The sequence below is a fragment of the Phragmites australis genome, chromosome 5 (genome assembly GCF_958298935.1).
Source record: "Phragmites australis chromosome 5, lpPhrAust1.1, whole genome shotgun sequence".
NCBI classification, from domain to species: Eukaryota; Viridiplantae; Streptophyta; class Magnoliopsida; order Poales; family Poaceae; genus Phragmites; species Phragmites australis.
In genome coordinates this window covers 17,673,700-17,694,817 of record NC_084925.1, presented here as the reverse complement: position 1 = coordinate 17,694,817, position 21,118 = coordinate 17,673,700, and the positions used below count along the sequence as shown (strand labels likewise).

At 44.8% G+C, this 21,118-nt stretch overlaps 1 protein-coding gene across 1 annotated transcript; it reads right to left on the bottom strand.

The window, feature by feature from the left end:
* Positions 1-513: 513 nt before the first annotated feature.
* On the bottom strand, positions 514-5,418 carry LOC133918862 (T-complex protein 1 subunit delta-like). The gene is made up of 2 exons (XM_062362948.1): positions 4,078-5,418; positions 514-1,118 (listed from the first exon to the last, which is right to left on the bottom strand). The coding sequence occupies exons 1-2, from the start codon at positions 5,298-5,300 to the stop codon at positions 737-739; spliced, it is 1,605 nt and encodes a 534-aa protein (XP_062218932.1). The 5' UTR covers positions 5,301-5,418; the 3' UTR covers positions 514-736.
* Between the last annotated feature and the right edge of the window lie 15,700 nt (positions 5,419-21,118).

The window sequence follows — 21,118 nt, the reverse complement described above, 5'->3', positions numbered from 1 at the left end:
AGTACAGGATTTTACAGTGGGTTAATCCATAATTAATGCAACCCTGAAAAAGATTAGCCATTGGATCAAAATGGTAAAGCCAGAGGATCGCGTCCCAGCAATTGGCACTATAATCGTATATACAGCTGAGCAAAACGCTAGGTTTCAGGAAACATGTCCAATGCTTCCACCCGGATGCTCCTCCTCTAGAAATAATGCAAAGGGTCTTAAATGTCCCAAATAAATTTTAAAACATCGAAACAACCAATCTACCATGCCCAACAATCTAATCAGTATTTTTTTTTCTTTTGGGGACTTACTCATGACCATTTACATCGTTTTTCGAAAAGAAGTGGTAGCACCAGGTATCTGCTCATTACAAGTTGACGAAAAACAGCCTCAACTTGCCGCAATAATAAACAAGAGGGCGTCATTTTGTGCCCAGAATCACATAAAAGATGAAAGAGCAGCCAACAACCACTGATAACACAGAACCTGCCAAATCAATCTCAGCAAGGCCAACACAAGAAAATGTAGATCTGAAAGGTAAACATACGAGTACACCCCTCGTAGTTCCATCAAAGTAGTTGTTGAGCAAACATTACTGTAACAAGATATTAATCTCCTCTACAGACATCGAAGCCACGAGTTTAGAACATTCAAGTGACAATGAAATTATAAATTTAGTAGCACACCTACTTAACATCAAGCCAGACATGACAGGACAGTCTAAAATGATCTCATCAACCTTACACCCTTACCGCACAGTGACAATATCATCAATCTTCAAGATCATCCTAACACACTCGCAAGCTAGTGTGATGGCGCTTGTGCTCACTAGCAAGGGTTGCACAACGTTCTCCTCCAGGATGTTTGTAATCTGGCCTTTCCTAACATTGATGCCAGCGTTCTTCTCACCTCTGGCATGACGATTCCTTAGCTCGGTGACAATGGTGATTGGGTTCAGCCCTGCATTCTCAGCCAGTGTGTAAGGGATGACCTCAAGCGCATCAGCGAACTCCTTGATGCAGTAACTCTCCATCCCTTGGAGCTCCTTTGCCCAAGCAGCCAGTTGCATCGACATCTCTATTTCTGGTGCGCCACCACCAGCAATCAAAAACCTCTTGTTCACCAAGCACCTGAAGCATAAAAACCAGACCAGAACATCAAGAAAATAAATAATCAGTGATTGTAATCTAAATCTCTTTTTATTTGGTCAAGCACATTCTCTACAGCATCATTACTGCAACATGGAACAAAAGTTTAAAGCACGCCATTTAGTAAGAAACCATTTTAAAAGGAAAAAAGGTGTAACTAAACCTACCTACAGACATTGAAACTTATAACTATCATTATACGTTATACCTACTGTAACCTACAATAGCCTTAGTTAATTGATGAAAAAAATGAGCATTACAAATGATCTAATGATTTCCTCTGCTTTGCCATCTTCGTTTATACAAAATCCATGTAGAAAAATGGGCACACAAGGCTCAAAGCATTCAAGCAAGCACAGCCAGCCATCAAAGCACTGTAACAACACAAATATGCTGCAGGACATCAAATGTACAAGTAACATACACTTCCCAAGACCTAGCTTGCCAAGAAACTAGGTAAAGGAGATAGACCATAAATTGCTTGGTAGATCAAAAAGATAACATAGAAAGATACAATCATACTGGTAACACAAATCCACTCTCTCATGAGCCATCTGCTACAGCCGCCACAACTTGGACAATAAACCAATTTCGAGGATTTCAAAGCTACTCAAGATCAAGAGGCATCTATCTAGGGATAAGGCTTAAACTTAGTATTGCCCCTAAATTCAGTTCAATCCAGGCTCCAGCTTCCAGAACCATGGACTAGAAAGTAAGGGCCGAGTGTGAGTTTGTGACTATGCTAGACTGAGGAAAATAATTAACCAATACATCATGCATACATCTTTGCTAACAAGCTTCGTTGACCAAACAGGCATTGCACACACTTTTTTCTTCAGTAAAATCCAGAAGTAAGCCTTCCATGTCATATCAATAAAAATTGTAACGCAATTCTACTACCAAATATATACTCTCACCTACACTTCAAAACATGATTTTTCACCCTATTAAGGCATGCCCATGTAATCAACCATCCAAATTTTATTCTACCATCAAACTGTGGTAAACACACCAAACCAAAAGGACATCTTGCAATTCCATGTAAAGATATATAATTTTATAATTACATAGGGTCAATTTGTACAACACATGTTTTACACTTGCTAGGTCGTGTATAATGAAAAGGCAACAGAAAAACTGAAGCACTGAAAAACAGTAGGAGAGCATATTACTAGCAGTTAGAAAATATAGCATACAGGGAGATGTTAATTATAAAACATAAAAAAGCACAGCTGGTGCTTCATGCATCTTAACATTTGGCACATATAGCGGGCAGGGATAGAATGTAACACATAGCTGAAGAAATAATAACTTTAAAACCATATGGAAGTATAATGATACCAAATATCCACTGGTTAAGAGTTAACCTTGTTAGACTATAACAGCCATCCAAATTTTCAAATGTGATGACCATTGGGATGACCAAATTGTGAATTGGGCAGGGCAATTAAGTGTGCAACAAAATAAAATACTCCCTACCCCCTCCCTTATTAGACATTCATGACAAAATGTAGGACACTTGCGTTCAAATCTCTATTTTCGTATGCCAATGACATTACATGCACTCATAACTCCACTATCCTCATCTACTATTCTGCTTCCATGTAAATATGTAATGTGCCAAATCTACTATCACCACAAGGCACCAAGCCGGCACATGCCAACCCTGACAACAATTGGAACATTGTGCTCAAGCGGAAATTGGCATAAGACCTAGCCTCAAGGCCTCTATGGTGACTAATTGTCAAGTCCTCCAGCAGATCTGGCAGGATGCACAAATAATCTAGATGACCAACATCAGCAAACCTGTGTGCTGTCCTTATTTTCAAATGTTCCTACAGCAGCACATAGAGAGATTGAAGGAAATGGCTCACTTTCTCTATGCAAGTTATTATGCCAGTATATGTGCAAGTAATTTGGCAGGAGCAAAACAAGGTCTCATGATACGGTTTTCCAAAGACTGTTCCTTGCAAAAAAGTGTTACATCTTGAACTACCTCCCTCCAGTACCCAAAAAAAGACCATCAAACTAACGCAATACTCTTGATAATAGGTACATGCAGACCCCTAACTAAAATACATATCATAAACATGTAAATGCAAGTAACCAAAAGCAAAGACTAGAATGCATTTACATTTAAAGATTGTTCTCAGGAAACAACAGCAGCCAGTAGTAGTCAACAGATGTTTTACATGTAACATTCAGATCACCCAGCATAGTTAAGAATACCATGCGGTTGATAATATAGAGGCATACATCATGAACAGTAAATTTTCATCACGTTACTATATGACAACACAGACACCAAATGTTGGTAAGCAGTGTAACACATTCAATACCACTTGCAGGCTCCCATTCTGCACTATAGAATCTAGATATGTGGTAAACATTTCCAAATAACCACATTAAAACACAACATATAAGTCTGTGTGCGCACACAACTCTCACTAAACAGTAAAAAACAGACCTGATAAACTAAAATGGTTGTTTTAATGTAACTTCAGTGATGTGTAAAAGTTTTCAAACTAGTATAGCATGTTTATTCCCTATCTAACCCATCTAATTAAGCAATCATGAACTCTTTTGTACTCCAATCTATTGAGAAAAGTTGTTGCTTTTCAGTCTGTGAAAATACAGATTCTAGAAGCACAGAGACCACATCTGTTTGGGGAATATGAAACGATTTGCTGCAATGAAAACCCAGTAAAAAGTTTGGAACATAATCTTAATGGACTTGAACCAAAAAACGCATTTGTTTAACTTTGAACGTATTTTCCAATCCTAATCCTATGCTACCCTAGAACCTAGAGCATATACAGATTTTAGTGATCGTAGCATTAAACAGCAAGATTTGGCCCAAACAGTATACAAAAAGAACTCGAGAAGCCATAGTACAACACAGAAGCTTTAAAGCATGTAACATTTAGAATATGCATGTTACCTGATGACGCAAAGGGCATCATGGAGACTGCGCTCAGCTTCATCAATAACCAACTGGTTGGACCCCCTGACAAGAACAGTTGCAGTCCTCCCCATGTCCCTGATACCAGTGATCTTCACAACCTTGCCCTCCCCAACAGAGACTTCCTCAACAAGATCTGCATACCCAAGTTTATCCGCACGGAAATGCTCAATGTTAGCGATGGGCAGGCAGTTCAGGGTCTTGGTGATAAACTCAATCTCATCCCTCTCCACATCCTTCACCACCACAATCCTTGCCTTAGCAAGATAGTGCAGTGACAGATCAGTCACTGCATCACGCAAGATGCTTTTCTGAATGAGCAAGACATTGCATCCAGCCGCCTTGATTTTCTTAACCATCCCAAGGATGTAATTGCGCTCCTCACGGAGGATGCGATCCATCTGCGCATAGTCTGACACAATGACGCTCTGCTCAATATCAGTCTTGGGTGGCGAGATTTGGAACTGTATGACCGCGATCTTGGCGTTCTCGACCCGTGTTGGTCCCCCCGCAGCGTGGCTAGCCTTCTTGTCAAAGATGAGGCCGCGGACGAGCGAAGTGTCGTCCACGGTGCCACCAAGCTTCCTGATGATGCGGATGTCACGGAGGTCGAGGAGGTCCGGGTGAGCGGGATCCACCACAGATAGGGCAGCGTCAACGGCGAGGGGCGAAAGGAGGGTGGAGTACTGGGAGACGACCTTGGAGTTGAGGGCGGTGGACGCGGACTTGACGAGGGAGTCCCGGTCAGAGAGCTCGATGGGGATGGCCATGCCGTGAAGGACCTCGACAGCGCGTGCGGCGAGGCGGTGGAGCGCGTCGGCGGCGGCGGTGGGGTGGGCGCCGGCGGAGAGGAGCGACTGGGCGCGGCGGAGGAGGGATCCGGCTAGGACGACGACGGTGGTGGTGCCGTCCCCGGCGGCGGCGTCCTGGGAGCGGGAGAGCTCGGCGAGCATGCGCGCGGCGGGCTGGAGGAGCGCCATGCGGGAGAGGATGGTGGCGCCGTCGTTGGTGATGATGACCTCCTGCGCCTGGTCCCCCGAGGAGATCATCTTGTCCATGCCGCGGGGCCCCAGCGAGGTGCGCACGGCGTCGGCGACGGCGCGCGCAGCGGCGATGTTGGCGCCGCGGACGTCGTCGCGGCGCTTGGTGTCGGTGTAGGTCTCCGTCTTGCGGGAGGGCGCGAGGGCGGCGGCGGCGGCCATGGCGGAAATCGGCTGCTACTGGATCGGGAGCGAGATTTTGGGAGGGAGGCACTAGGGCTTTTCGACCTGTTCAGGGGACCCCGTTCTGGAAGGGTGTAGTTAGGGTTGCGAGTGCGCGATGGGTTTGGGACTTTGGGCTATGTTTGAGCTCAAAAGGGCTGCAAGCAAGTGGGTATTCGTTCCCAGGCCTATTCAAAGCTTGGGCGGCAAAGAACAAGCCAAGGCCCACTTCGTAGTGTGTCTTTCTCTTTTTTTTCCCTTCAGAAATTCAAATTCAAACGAAGATACCTTTGTAATCGACTTGTTCATTTGCATTCAGATATCAGAAAAATAAAATTGCACACCCTATATACTTAAAATATGATATTGTCCATCAATTACACATTTGGTAGACGTTGATTTTTCCATACACCGCTACCCTCCTTTCTTATTTTTCTACCTGACATGAGCAGTACATGGAAAATTATCCTTCTTTGCCGCTACCCTCATTTCTTATGTGCTATGAAAATCTTCGCTATTTTTTCAATTCAATGTGTAAAGACATAGCAAAAATACGGTATCCCTATTTCAGTTATAAATTGATTTGTTGCTTGACACAATACAGTTTTGACTCGAGGCTGTAGCATTCAATTTCCAATTGAAAAGACATGACATGGTAAAACAATGTCAATTCTCATGAAGCCTTCGGCTGGAATCGGCAATAAAAATGTTAATAAACAACAAAACTAATCATGAACTACAGGTACTTCAAATGTGTGGCAGTACATGACTTCACATGGACTAGGCACAATGGACGGAGATTTGGTTCCACGCGCCCTTCAGGATAAGGGCCAGCAATGGGGCAGACTGGGTCGGTTCCTGCAGGTTTTATACCCGGTGAGGAGGGGATGGTGTAGCGAATAATGTTCTATGTGATTTTGGTAATTAATAATATCATAGTTAATAAGACTAACATATTTATTAAATATCATTACGTGAAAAACAGACATGGGTGACGGGTGATGACATTCATTTGTGACCGTACATGTCATCCCGAATACGTCACTGATGACTAGTCATTGATAACGGGTAGAGACCTATCACCAATGATGAACAAAGGTGACGGATAACAGTTACCCATCACACATGTACTAAGAGAAAGATATAAGTGACGAGTAACTAGGTTACCCGTCACTTATGGCTTCACACATGTAGTGGGAGAAAGACATAAGTGATGGATAACATAGTTACCCGTCACTTATAAATAACATAAGTGACGGGTAGACAGTTTACTCGTTACTTATGTTTCTCTTTTCTTGTAGGAATGAGATGTTTCCTGACTGCATCCTAGAATGTAGTTAGGATTTGGCAGTCATTTTCTCTCTGCAAACAATAGCGATGCATCAAAATACATATCGACAAACATACTTGTATAAGAACTCGCTTTATCACAGAATTGCAAATATTACAAAGTTGAAATGAATTCATTACAGAATCACAAATGTTACAAAATTCTGATCAACTCATAATTACATAAGACTTCACAACATACGGCTTCTATAGTGGAACTCGTCCTGTGGGTTGATGACTTCAGACACCATGAACTCAGCGATCCGTCGTCGAATATTCGGGAGTGCACTTGCGTCAAGAAATATATACTTGTATTTCTGCATAATTTAACGCGTAACCAATATCATGTTATCATGAAATTAAACTAATTACCGAATTTAGTTACGAATAATCTTGTATTGAACTTACATTGGAGGATTTGATATTCTTTGCTCGGAGTGTGAGGAGCATGTTCCACGCATCATAGAATCCGCAGGTATTGCTCGGTGGTTGTTGTTGGCACTGTTGAAAAGAAACTTTCCTGTTAGATGAAAAGAAAAAAAGCAGCAACAGAGAATATTTGGTAATCTGTTTGGTGGCACTTACTGTGTACCCGGTCTTGTGTGTCAGCCTGCGACCGGCTTTCGCGTCGTAGTTAGGTTGAGCTCGAAGATACTTGTCAAAAACCCTGCATAAAGAAGGATCGATTATGGAGTCTTTGAATGTTAGAAAAGTTTAATATGTGAACCAAGACAGGTAGAACTTACATGTCGAGAAGTTGTTTTACAACGCTGTAATCACGCGATCTAAGTTTGCCTTTTGTAGATATTGGTCTTGACGAGTCGACGTAGAACACCAAGTCCCGCTCGAGGCAAATGTTCAGTAAGATCTAATGGCCACCGATGTTATGGACGCCCATCAGGTACTTTATTTTTGAGTATTGTTGCATTGCCCTGACCACGTGATTCACAGCGTAGTCGGGGTGAAGTTGGATTTGCCGATATTGTAATGGCCTCAGGGTCAAGAAATGCGATGAGATCCTTGTTCTTCATTGTTTCTTTCATCAAGTGTCTACAGATAAGAACACAGTTAGATTTAAGACTTAACGGTATTAATTAATAAATATCCAGTATCAAGGGACTTACAATGTGAAGACCCGTAATAATGATACGTCTAGGCCATCAAGGTTGAAGAGGTTGATACGTCATTGAAACCCACAATGAAGTAGCCGTCTTGATCACTTAAGAAGTGTCATCATTTGTACTGTACGACTATGAGTTGAGCATTGCTGTCTCTACAAGCCTGTATGTAGTAATTATGCAGGTCGACACATGCTTTTCCCGCCCTTGCTAGCTCATCTACCGTTATCAAGGGCTTCCCAAATTTGAATTTCGTATTGGCCTGAGTCCACACTAGTGCAATGTCCGTGGACTGCTTCACCGGTACAATGGCCTTCAACTTCGCCGATACAATAGCCTTCGACATCTTCGGCAGGAACTTCTTAGAGCCTTTCTTCTCAACCTCCTATTCCTTCTTCTTTTTTGGGCTCTCTGGGACAGACAATATTGGGTCTGGAAGTGAGGCTGCCGGATGCGGAGGAGAATGCGGTGAAGTCAGCTTCTTTGGAGGAGGGGAAGACAATGAAGCTGCCTTCTCTGGAAGTGAGTGGCACAGCGGCGGTGCACTTGGAACTCATCTAGACTGGGATGCACTGGAGACCACGATGTCGCCCCTCTTCCATTGGATCCTTTGATGAAGAGTTTCAGCGAGAGTTATGACTTCCTCATTGGGAGGGACCTCTAACACATGATCGGTGGCATTGCTATATACCATATCCACCGTAACCATGGTATAGCCTACACGTATCGAGACCATATGTAAGATACGGACGCCTGGAAGCACCTGGCCTCTTGCAACCTCGAGGTGATACCCACTAGGCCTGATTACAAGATTGCAGGGCGTGCGCCCTTCTAGCAGGTCAATTGTATCTAGCTCAATCTCGGCAGTAGCTACTTGTTGCACGACCTCCCTAGAGGCGCAGCTACTCTTCCCTGCAGCTCCGGGGCTAAAATCATGTGGCATGGAAATCACTATTCCCTTTGCTGCAAGCTGCCCCATGATGCTTGAGTAAACATTCTGGGTGATGTCCTGTGTCAATGCATCTATATCCACTGCAATCGACCTCTTCCTCTTCTTGTACATCCCGATGTCTTCGGGAAAGCCGTATTTCCAGTCTTAGGAACTTGATACACCTCGCACTCGACCTGGGTGCTCCGGGTATCCCAGCACCGTTGTGAGAACATCACATTCCCTGACCCCAGTGAAAGAACCTTGGGTTGCTTCGGCTGCCTTTTCTTTGACTTTTTCTGCGACTACTTGGGTTTCGCTGTTTCTGAATGTGATTTCCCCGCTTTCGTACAACTCACCCCTTGCATGCAAATATGATCATGATCGTCCTGGAAATTGATTCCAAGGATTCATGCGGCCTTCTCTAGCTAATTTCTCATCCTCAGCATGCCATTTTGCCCTTTCCCAGCGTACCCAACTGCGTCGGTCTTGTGGTCATGCTTATTCTTAGCCCGAAGCTGCTTCTCCTCCTCAGTCCTTCTTGAACTGCTCTGAGTTCTTCATATGCACAAAAGCATCCCAATCTTCTGGTTTCAAGTGCTTGTAGCTCTCGAAGGGTGTCACCCCTTTTGCTAAGTACCAATTCACAAGCTTGCTCTTAAAGCTTCGGTGAAGTTTCACAATCGCTTTTATTGCTGCATTGAACGCAACGTTCTTTTGGTGCTCGCTTATGTGTCCAGGGTACTCCAGATACTCCATGACGACATTATTGAACAAGTCCTTCTTCGCTTTGTCACTGAGGTCTTCAAACTTAGTCGTTATCGGCACCCTCTTCCGAGCAATGAGCTCTGCGACCCCAGAATCTATTTAGGGCCTTTTCATCCATTGGTAGCCCATCAACATCGATTCTCATGACAGTAACCTTGTCCGTCGGCCACTGTCTTTGTGTCCTTGGCTTTCGGGCTCGTGCAACACTACCAGCTATCTGGCTTGGAGACTACGGTACCGCCATCTAGAGACAAAAAAGTGGAGTTGACATAAACAAAGAATATTCCTCCACTCAACAAGTATAAAATGTATTGACTCGCTCGCATCAATACCTCTTCGGCGGGATTGTATTCTTCGTCACTTGCCCGATGTCGACTCTCCTGATTCGGTGTTGAGTCAGGGCTCGGGCTATGATACTGGCTTTCGCTACTGCCGGAGGAGGACGCCGGGTGTGAGCTTGGGCTCCTATCCACCCCATCTTGTGCCGGGGAGCCCTCTAGTGCTAGCGTCCTTTGTGCATTTGTTTTCTCAGGGGTGATAGTCTTCTTCTGTTCCATGAAAATCAAGTGTAGTATATTCTGTTCTCAATAGAGGAAAGAAAAGGAATCAAGACTAATGTCTAAAACAATGATTGAGCAGCAGGATGATATTGCAAATGAATTGCTCTCAGAACACTACAGCTGGTCCCAGGACTCAGAGTTCCTGCTCCCTAGCTGTTACATAGACATATCATCGACTAGGCATGCATCTAAGTTCTCAACTAGTTTCCAAAACATGAACATAGCTCTTTAGAGATAAAACATCATGGAAGCTCATGGGAGAATGAACTCAACAAGATTTCCAGGTGCATAGACACACAACAAGTGAACATCAGTTCATCTCTAGGAGCTGCCAAAGCCAACTAAAACCTAGAGAGTAATCAGGCTGAAACTATTGTACTTAGCATGACATGCCCAATCTCAGATCAACAATTCATCATCGAGTAATATAGTGCTCGCAATCATACTACTCAAATCGGAAATCAAGTTTAGTATATTTTTTCTCAATTCATCATCGAGTAATATAGTGGATTGTTGTAAAAAAATACGATAATAAGTGCATATATATCCATATTCCATACAATAATGACAGGAGCATACCATATGGATATCTTTATACATGACATGGAAACAAAATATGAAACATGTATGAAATTGCTCAAAGATCTGACAGTAGGCATGAAACATATACGAAATTGCTCTCAGACTATGTATAACAATTGGCTCCAAGACATTAAATGTCCTGCCCCCTAATTGTTCTGTTGAACTCATCATCAATTGGGCTATTACCTAAGTTCTCAACTAGCAAACAGAGCCTGGACAAAAGTCAAAAGAGTCTCTAGATAGTGTTGTTGTGATCAAACAGAGGGCCCAGAACTGAACATACTTAGCCAAGACAAAAGTGATAGTAGCATATATCAAAAACAAAACTAACAGTATCATCATCACAAGCCTTTATTTGAGCCCAATTTCAATTCAACTACATCATCATAGAGCAACAATCCAAAAACAACTTAGAATGTCTCACCAACACGCATGTCTAGAGCAACCACTCAGGCCAAAATTGTAACACCCAGTTTTAAAAGAACAAAACTGGGCACCACACATGTATGCCAGGATCAAGATTCATACATGTGCTTACTTCATTAGTGTATCATCACAGTGCCAAGATTACAACAATAATAAACTATTACAAAAGGACCCGAGGGTCTAGAAGAAAAACACAGCAGAGCTAAGAAGAGGTCTTCAGCGCCAGCAGGGACTCCATCTTCCACAGGCGTCGACCGGGGGCACGCCAGCTAGAAAAGTAGCTCTGGGTCGAAGTCATCTTCATCGAAGGTAGCAGCTTCAGTGCCGGCTTCTGAACAGCGGTAGAATGCAAGGGAGGGGAGCAACAAGTGTGAGTACAAAGATTGTACTCTGCAAGTGGAGGGAAACATGATATGTGGTTTAAGTCAAGGAAAAGTTTAGACGCAGGCTATCTGCACTAAGCAACACGAACCAATGATTCCAACAACAGTCATCCTATTTACTAAGTGAAGACATAACTATGATAATAGGATTGACTCATCGGATTTCATTCAACTACCAAGACTCACTAGGTAATCCCATTACCCGGCTACCCAACGAACCTGACCAAACCTTGATTCCAACTAATCCTGAAGAAGTCCAAGTTCGCTCTTGACTGTGAGCACAACTGATTAATTAGTTTATACTCTGTAGAGTTTGCATAGCTTTCCCCACAAGTCGTGATTTCCGTGTTGCTTCACAGTTCCGAGGTGTGGAGTCGAGGTTTCACTACAAGGCCTTTACAAAGCTCCCACTAACCTGCAGGCACCCATTAAGGTTTCATCGCTAACAGACGATTCCATCGCTGTAGAGGCTCCCTCTTGTGCCACATAACCGTCCAACGGTGCCCACAGAACCAGAGGGGTAGCTAATTAGTTGGCCAGGCCGTACACATTTAGGCCTCGTGGTTGTGCGAATCTAACTTGGTTACATATTCAAGAGCTGGTCCTTAAGACCCCACACATGAACAAACACAAGCTTGCCATAGGCGCCACCTCAAACCATCCATCGTGCTAGGATCCCTATACCATGTTGCTATAAAAATTATCCTTTCCCGGTTCTTGTTCCATGACTCATTAGTCAAGGTTAACATTTTTCCCAACCCTAACTGCACTAGCATATCTACCCATTCTATATTATGGATAAACAACGACGACAAGGAATATTCAAGGAAAACTAGTAAACCCTATCATGGAGTTTCATATTTAGACAAGCATGCACAATGAAGGATAGAACTACACCTAAAAATCCTAAAATAGGGTAAAGAAATGCTCAAGGGCACTTGCCTTCGACAGGGTGCTGCTCAAAATCTTCAAACACTTGGTCTTGGAGATTGCCGAACTGCTCAGCTCCTAACCGCCAAACCGAAAACAACACAAACAAAGGAAAGCCTGAGAACAGTACACCAAACAGTACTGAAACTAGAAAAAAAACCCCTACAAAAAGATTCTACACGTCTCTATGAATATTTGGACACAAAAATCGCCCAAATCGGAGCTACGAGGAAAAAGTATTGAGCTTTTGAAGTTCTAGGGACTAATCTGCAATTTTTACTTGAATTTCAGAGAAATACCGAATTGATTTTATACTGAAAATTGGAATTATGACGCAATAAAGATTTACTGAATTATTTCTAAAAGGGAAATTCTATGGAATATGAGCATGGACCTCGTGGACCACAGCCTTATGGCTGGTCCACGTGTCCACGGTGGACCGGGGCCGAAAGGGTATGGCCGGTCTAATCCGAGCCGTCAGACTAGATCAAACGGCCGAGATTGAAACAGGGCGGCGGCAGGCAGCGCGGGATAGGTGGGCGACGGCCGATGGCGGCGGGCGACGGAGAGCTCACCGGCGCATGCAAAAAGGCGCCTCCGGCCACCAAACAGGACAGGGTTTAGTACATAAGAGAGAGGAGGGGATAGGGATTCTTACGGTTGACTCGACGGTAGCGGAGGGGCTCCAGAGATGGTCGGCGATGAGGAAGAACGGGCGCCGGTGCTTGAAACACGGTGTGGTGGCTGACGACGACGGGAGGAGCTCCAAAAGGCACTGAGGTGCGCTCCTTGAGGTCCTGCGACACCGTAGAAGCAAGGAATGAAGTTAATTATGGTTTGGTCGAAGTGAATTTGAGCGGTGGAGAGCTTCACACCGGCGGCAATGGCGGCGACGGTGGCGAGCTCAAATCCGTGCACAAGAGAGAGGGGAAACGGGTTCTTTGGGTGCAGAACGGCGCAAGGAAGGCGAGGGTGGGCTTATATAGCCGAGCGAGGAAGGGGGACGGCCGGATTCGAGAAGAAACGGCCGGCGACATGCAAGGAAGGGATGCGTCGGTCTGAGCAAGATAGAGTGCCAATCAAGGGGGGAAATGGCCGGGCGACCGATTGGGAAGGAGAGGATCGCGGAGGTGCACATTGATTCGAATTAAGGCACGAGAGGGCTCGAATTGGAAACCGTCGCGGGGATTTTGGGGGCGATAGGCGACAGGTGGCGGGAGGAAGAAGGCTAGCCAGCCGCGGGCGGCTCAGCTCAGAGGCTCGGCCGGGCCCACGCGCAAGGAGAGAGAGGTGGGGAGGGGAGCGGCTCGGCTGTGCCCCACTTGACAGTGGCAAGGGCGGGAAGGGGCTGGCTAGGCGGGCTGGGAGGTTGGCTGGCCTTGCGGGCCGACGCGGGAGAAAGGAGGCCTGCGTGGGAGAAAGGAGGCCTGCGCGGGAAAGGAGAGAAAGAAGGGAGTTGGGCCGAGAGGAGGGAGAAATGGCCTGATGAGAGGATTAGGCCCGATCTTCCGTTAGGTAATGGTAAGTCGATTGGTGGAGACTCGACGTTGACGATCCAAGGCTTCCGATCAGGACAGAACGTAACCCTTGCAATCGCTACACCACTGCTCCGTTGATTATCAACCGCGCACGGCACGATTGACCTCGCCAAGAAGGCTAATTCCTGCAAACGAATCGAGAACACAAGCAAGAACACGGAAGAACACAATCTAAAATTGCAAATATGATTAAGCTCACGAGTTGGGGTTTCACAAACCAAACGATGGCGAAACTGTTCAATGACAGATTAATCTGAGCAAAACCCAAAAAGTCTATGATGACGGCTGCTAGATATATGAAGAGGGGCGTGCTAGGGTTTTGGGCAACCAGGGGCGTCCACAACTTGGGCTTAGACCCGAACACATTTACAAGGCCCGATATGGCCTAAAATTGTGACACAACACATTATTTTGATGACACAAAATAATCCTCGTAAATCTGGAGCTGGGACCAGTACCAATACAAAGCTATCGTCCTTAGCTTTCCAACGCATCAAAGAACATCTTATTTGGACTCCATATGAAGAAGTTATGGCCGTTTTACTGCGGCGCTGTCTGCTGAATCCAAACTGAGTTCCGACTCCGACTTGAAGTTGGCTTGAGCCCCGTCCGACTTGACTATTTTATAGGTGCTTCTCCCATATTCCTAAGCATAAAAAATTCACAAAAATTGAGTAGCATCCCATCCTTATAATTAGTAGTATGGAAAGCGAGTAACGGATTCACCTCATGAGTTAAACGACGTGCACGAGCCCGTGTAATTGGTCATTGTAATGGATCAATCACCGGAGGATCACTTGTAGCGCGTGTATCTAAATGAATGATGTCCTCATCATGGCCCAAGGCTAATTTTCCAATTTAGAAATCCTTTTTGTTTTTTTGATTTTGAACCATTTTTCAAAAAGGGTTTGAACGAGTGATTTCTAGCGAGTTTTGGCAGACTTTTTCCACACATGATACCTTATTGCAACTACAACGGCATGAATCCAAGAAACATTTAACCTAGGCCAAATTAAATTCAGAAATTAAATTTCCTTTTGAACAAAAGTGCAACCACCTAATTAATTTCCAGCAAAATTTTAAATTATTGCAAAAATTGAGATTTAGGGCGTTACAAACCTACCCCCTAGGGATGAATCTCACCCTCGAGATTCAGAAGGATCGGAGAAGAGATGGGGAAATTCCGTCTTCATATCATCTTCTCTTTGCTATGTTGCTTCTTCTTCTGAGTGATGTTTCCATTGCACTCTGCATATTCGGACTCGCTTGTTTCTGGTAACCCTTTCTGATGTCTCAAGGATTTTGACCGGATATTCTGAATATGAGAGATCCTCTCGCACATCCAGTTCTTCTACTAGCAACTGTTCTTCGAGAACTCTTAAGCATTTCTTTAACTGCAACACGTGGAAAACATTGTGTACTCCCGAGAGTTGAGGTGGTAACTCAAGCTGGTAAGGTACTTCTCCTCGTCTGCCCAATATCTTGTACGGAACAATAAACCGAGGCGAAAGCTTGCCTTTGACCTTGAATCTACGCAGTCCTTTGATCAGTGATACTTTGAGATACACGAAGTCTCCTACTTCGAAAGTCAGTTCCCGAGATCGATGATCTGCATAACTCTTCTGCCTTGATTGTGCTATTTTCATATTATCTCTGATCTCTTGCACTTGTCTTTCTGCTTCTCTCAGAAGTTCTGGACCGAAAACCTAGCTTTCTCCGGTCTGATTTTAGAACAACGGGGTTCTACACTTCCTTCCATATAAAGCTTCAAAAGGAGACATCTTTAGACTAGCCTGATAACTGTTGTTGTACGAGAATTCCGCATACGGCAGATTCTTGTCCCAACTGTTGCCATTCTTCAATGAACACGCTCTCAACATGTCTTCAAGAATTTGATTCACCCTTTCCATTTGCCCGTCAGTCTACGGGTGATATGCTGAGCTGAAATTCAACCTTGTATCCATCGATTAATGTAGGCGCTGCCAGAACCTTGAAGTAAACTGACTGCCATGATCGGATACAATTATCTTGGGTACTCCATGCAGACACACAATTCTGGACATATACAGCTCAGCTAGTTTCGGACCTCAATAGGATTCTTTAACTGGAATGAAGTGAGCTACTTTTGTCAGATGGTCAACTACGACCCATATAGAATCATACCCTGACTGGGTTCGAGGTAGACCCACTATGAAGTCCATGCTGATTTCTTCCCATTTCCACTCAGGTACTTTGAATGGCTGTAGCAGTCCTACTGGTCTTTGATGCTCGGCTTTGACTCACTGACAGATATCACACAAAGCCACGCATTCTGCTACTGCACGTTTCATTCTGTACCACCAATATTGATCTTTAAGATCTTGGTACATCTTGGTACTCTCTGGGTGAATGGAATATGCTGAATCGTGAGCTTCCATTAAAATTGTATCCCGAATGGCTTTTACGTTCGGAACACATATCCTGTGTTTGTACCATACTGTACCTTGCTCATCTTCAGTGAAATCTGGTGCTTTGCCAACTTTGATCAGCTTCTTGATTTCCAAAATCTTTTCATCCTCAAGCTGACCCTTCCTTATATCTTGTTCAAGCGTTGAATCGATTTCCATTGCAACTATCTCGGTGTTACAGACCATACTTAGATTTATCTTCTGGAACTCCTTGCATAGCTCGGGGCTCATCTCTTGAAGGGTTATAGCATTGATCCGAGATTTTTTGCTCAGGGCATCAACCACTACGTTTGCTTTTCCTGGGTGATAGCTGATTCCCAGATTATAATCTTTGATGAGCTCTAACCATCAGCGTTGTCTGAGGTTTAGATCTAGTTGAGTGAAGATATACTTCAAGCTCTTATGATCTAAATAAATCTCACATCTCTGACAAATCAGATAATGCCTCCAAATTTTTAGTGCATGAACCACTGCGGCTAACTCCAAGTCATGCATTGGATAATTCTCTTCATGTTTCCTTAACTACCGAGATGCATATGCTACGACATGACCTTCTTGCATGAGTACGCATCCCAACCCTTGTTGGGACGCATCGCAATACACCGAAAATGGAAGTATTTGGCATGATCAAAACTGGTGCTGAGGTCAATATTTTCTTCAATTCATTGAAACTGGCCTCTCAAGCAGCTGTCCACTTAAACTCTACTCCTTTTTCTAGCAGTTCTGTCATTAGCTTTGTTATCTTGGAGAAACCTTCTATGAATCGACGATAGTATCCTGCTGGACCTAGAAAACTATGGATCTCGAACACATTCTGCGGTGGCTTCCAGTTCAGAACATCTCTTACCTTGGACGGGTCTACAGAGACACCTCCTGCTGATATGATGTGACCAAGGAAGGGAACTTCCTTCAACCATAACTCACACTTGCTCAATTTAGCGTACAACTGGTTTTCTTTGAGCTTCTGCAATACCATCCGTAGGTGTTCCTCATGTTCTTCCTCGTTCTTGGAGTAAACCAGAACATCGTCAATAAATACCACAACAAACTTTTCCAAATACTCCATGAAGACCTGGTTCATCAGACACATGAAGTAGGCTGGAGCATTGATCAACCCGAAAGACATTACTATGTACTCGTACAGACCATAACGAGTAACAAACGCTGTCTTTGGAATATCTGAGGCACGAATCTTCAGTTGATGATACCCAGACCGAAGATCGATCTTGGAGAACACACATGCTCCTTTCATCTGATCAAACAAATCTTCAATGCGGGGTAGAGGGTACTTGTTCTCGATAGTTACTTCATTCAGGGCTTGATAATGTATACACATTCTTTGTGTACCATCCTTCTTTGGGACAAAGATAACTGGGGCTCCCCAGGACGAAGAATTGGGACGGATAAACCCTTTGTCTAGTAGCTCTTGGATCTATTCCTTGAGCTCAGCCAACTGATTGGCATCCATTCTATATGGTCTCTTATATATATGAGTTGTTCCAGGTACTAATTCAATGATGAATTCAATTTCACGATCAGGTGGCATACCTGGAAAATCCTCCAGGAAGATGTTAGGAAACTCACTGACCACTCTGCTATCTTCTATTGTATTGGCTTTGTTGAGACTGGCATTGATAGTTGACTCTATCGTGGCTTGAAACTCCACCTTGGTACCATCTGTATGTGTCAACTGCACTGTCTTTGTAGCACATCCGATGACTCCATTATACTTGATAAGCCTGTCCATTCCCAGAATGATATCAATACCCTTAGACTCCAGAATGATGAGGTTGGCAAGAAAATCTACCCCCCTTATGCATATACTTATTTTAGGGCATATATGCCTCGATTCCATTTCTCCTCCAGGAGAACTTACTAGCACTCGATTTTTCATTATTGCTCTTGGCAATTTCTATGTATTCACAAACTGACATGATATGAATGAATGCGTAGCACCGGAATCAAACAATGCTGTAGCAGGATGAGAATTAGCAGAAAACATACCCAGAACCACGTCAGGAGCATCCTGGGCTTCCTCCACTGCAACATGGTTGACGTGACCATGCATTGCGTTTTGGCGGGGCTGCTGCTGATTGTTATGGCCCTAGGCCTGTGTCTGGTCTTGCTGCTTCTTGGGGCACTTGTTGGCAAGATGCCAACAAAGTTGCCACAACTGAAGCACGAACCAATGTTGCTTGACCTTTGGCCTGTGCGGTTCTGCTACTGAGGCTGGTTGTGGTTGGGTCGCTGCTGCTATTGGAAGTTGGGACGAAACTGCTGCTACGCTGGCTGCACTGGTGGCTTGTATGACCCTGCAACTTGATTCTGCATCTTCTGTTGTGGCCTCTATTGTTTATTCTGTTGCTGGCACTGTCCTCCATAGCGGAACATAGGACCAGTGACAGGAGGGTTGAAGTGGGGGCGGGTGTTACCGCTAGAAGACTGACCCTACAGATGGTGCTTGCGCTCTTCTCCCAAATTCTGGTGCTTCTTCTCCATTGTGAAGGCTCTGTCCAGTAGCTTCTGAAAGTTGGGGTATTCATTGGCTGAGAGGGCATACTGCAAATTAGCATTGAGACCCTAAAGAAAGCAATCCTGCCTTTTCTCATCCGTGTCAACATCATTGGGGGCGTAACAAGATAGCTGAGTAAATTTGGTGAGGTATTCCCTTATGGCCATGGGTCCTTGCCTCAGACTAAGGAACTCCCTCCTCTTAAGCTTTACTTCACCATTCAGGACATGGTGCACACAAAATTTATCCTGGAACTCTGCCCAGGTGATTTCCTGGGGATTCCCGTGAGCGGCGGTCTAAACTGTCCACCACTCTTGAGCTGGTCCAATTAGTTGATGGGATGCGAAGAGAACTTTCTCTCTTCCATTACACTGAACTATTTGTAGCTTGCTATCAATTTCTTTCAACCAGTCATCTGCTTCCATGGGCTCCACTGCCTGAGAGAATGTAGGTGGCTGGGTGCTCAAGAATGTTCTGAGCCTAGACTGTGGTTGTTGCAGCTGCGCTTGCTGAGCTTGGGGTTGCTGGTTGATGGCCAGAACCAAGCCTTGAAGAAGAGTCATCACTTGATTAGCGTCCATGAGGGGTGGCGAGGGAGGAAGGTCGCATTGGTTGGCAGTGTTGTCGTTGACATTGCCATTGTCGTTATTGTTGACATTGTTGTTGTGTTATCATAGACGTTGTTGTTGCGCTTGGTGTTCACCATCTATTGTTGCCAAGGTACGGGAAGCATAAGGGAAAAAGCAGGGCGGAAAAATAAAGACGAGAACAAAAAAGAACGGATAGAAAGGACTCCCAACTATTATTATAATATTAACTGATGAAATGCAGAGGGAAAACCCCACATCACACCAACACTCAATCAAAGATCCAACTCATAACATAGATCACACTACAGACTCGAGCACAAGCACACATACGAACAGACGACACAAGACAACTAGGACACATGGGACTAAACGGCTTATTCAGCTAGAGACATTCTCCTAGCTTGACTCTACTCCTGGCCTGCTGTGCCGGAAGGGCCTGCAACATCTGCCTGACGAAGCCTCTTGCGTGGAGGGGAATGGGGCGGTGCAAGCGCGGGTGCCGGTGCCGGGGGAACCTCGTCGGGGTGCTGGTCAGGGTCCTGCAGCATCATCTCCAGCTCGTAGATCATCTGCTCATGCTCGGTGTGGCACTGGTGTAGATCCTTCAACTCATCGAGTGCTTTGTCTAGCTCGGAGTAGAGAGCGGCGGTGAGGCGGACCTGCTCCCTCAGACGGAGATCTGCTTCGTTGCCCATGGATGCGAAGGTGACCTCCAGGCTGCCTGACGGGCGCCTTTATTTGAGCCCAATTTTAGTTCAACTACATCATCACAGAGCAACACTCCAAAAACAACTTAGAATGTATCACTAACACACATGTCTAGGGCAACCACTCAGGCCTAAATTGTAACACCTAGTTTTAAAAGAACAAAACTAGGCACAACACATGTATGGCAGGATCAAGATTCATACATGTGCTTACTTCATTAGTGTATCATCACAGTGCCAAGATTACAATAATAATAAACTATTACAAAAGGACCCGAGGGTCTAGAAGAAAAACACAGCGGAACCAAGAAGAGGTCTTCAGCACCAGTAGGGACTCCATCTTCCACAGGCATCGACCGGGGGCACGCCAGCCTAGAAAAGTAGCTCTGGGTCGAAGTCATCCTCGTCGAAGGTAGCAGCTTCAATGCTGGCTTCTGAACAGCGGTAGAATGCAAGGGAGGGGAGCAACAAGTGTGAGTACAAAGATTGTACTCTGCAAGTGGAGGGAAACATGATATGTGGTTTAAGTCAAGGAAAAGTTTAGACGCAGGCTATCTGCACTAAGCAACACGAACCAATGATTCCAACAACAGTCATCCTATTTACTAAGTGAAGACATAACTATGATAATAGGATTGACTCATCGGATTTCATTCAACTACCAAGACTCACCAGGTAATCCCATTACCCGGCTACCCAACGAACCTGACCAATTGATTTTCAGAGAAATACCGAATTGATTTTATACTGAAAATTGAAATTATGACGCAATAAAGATTTACTGAATTATTTCTAAAAGGGAAATTCTACGAAATATGAGCATGGACCCCGTGGACCACGGCCTTATGGCCGGTCCACGGGTCCACGGTGGACCGGGGCCGAAAGGGTATGGCTGGTCTAATCCGGGCCGTCAGACTAGATCGAACAGCCGAGATTGAAATAGGGTGGCGGCAGGCAGCACGAGATGGGGTGGCGACGGCCGACGGCGGCGGGCGACAGC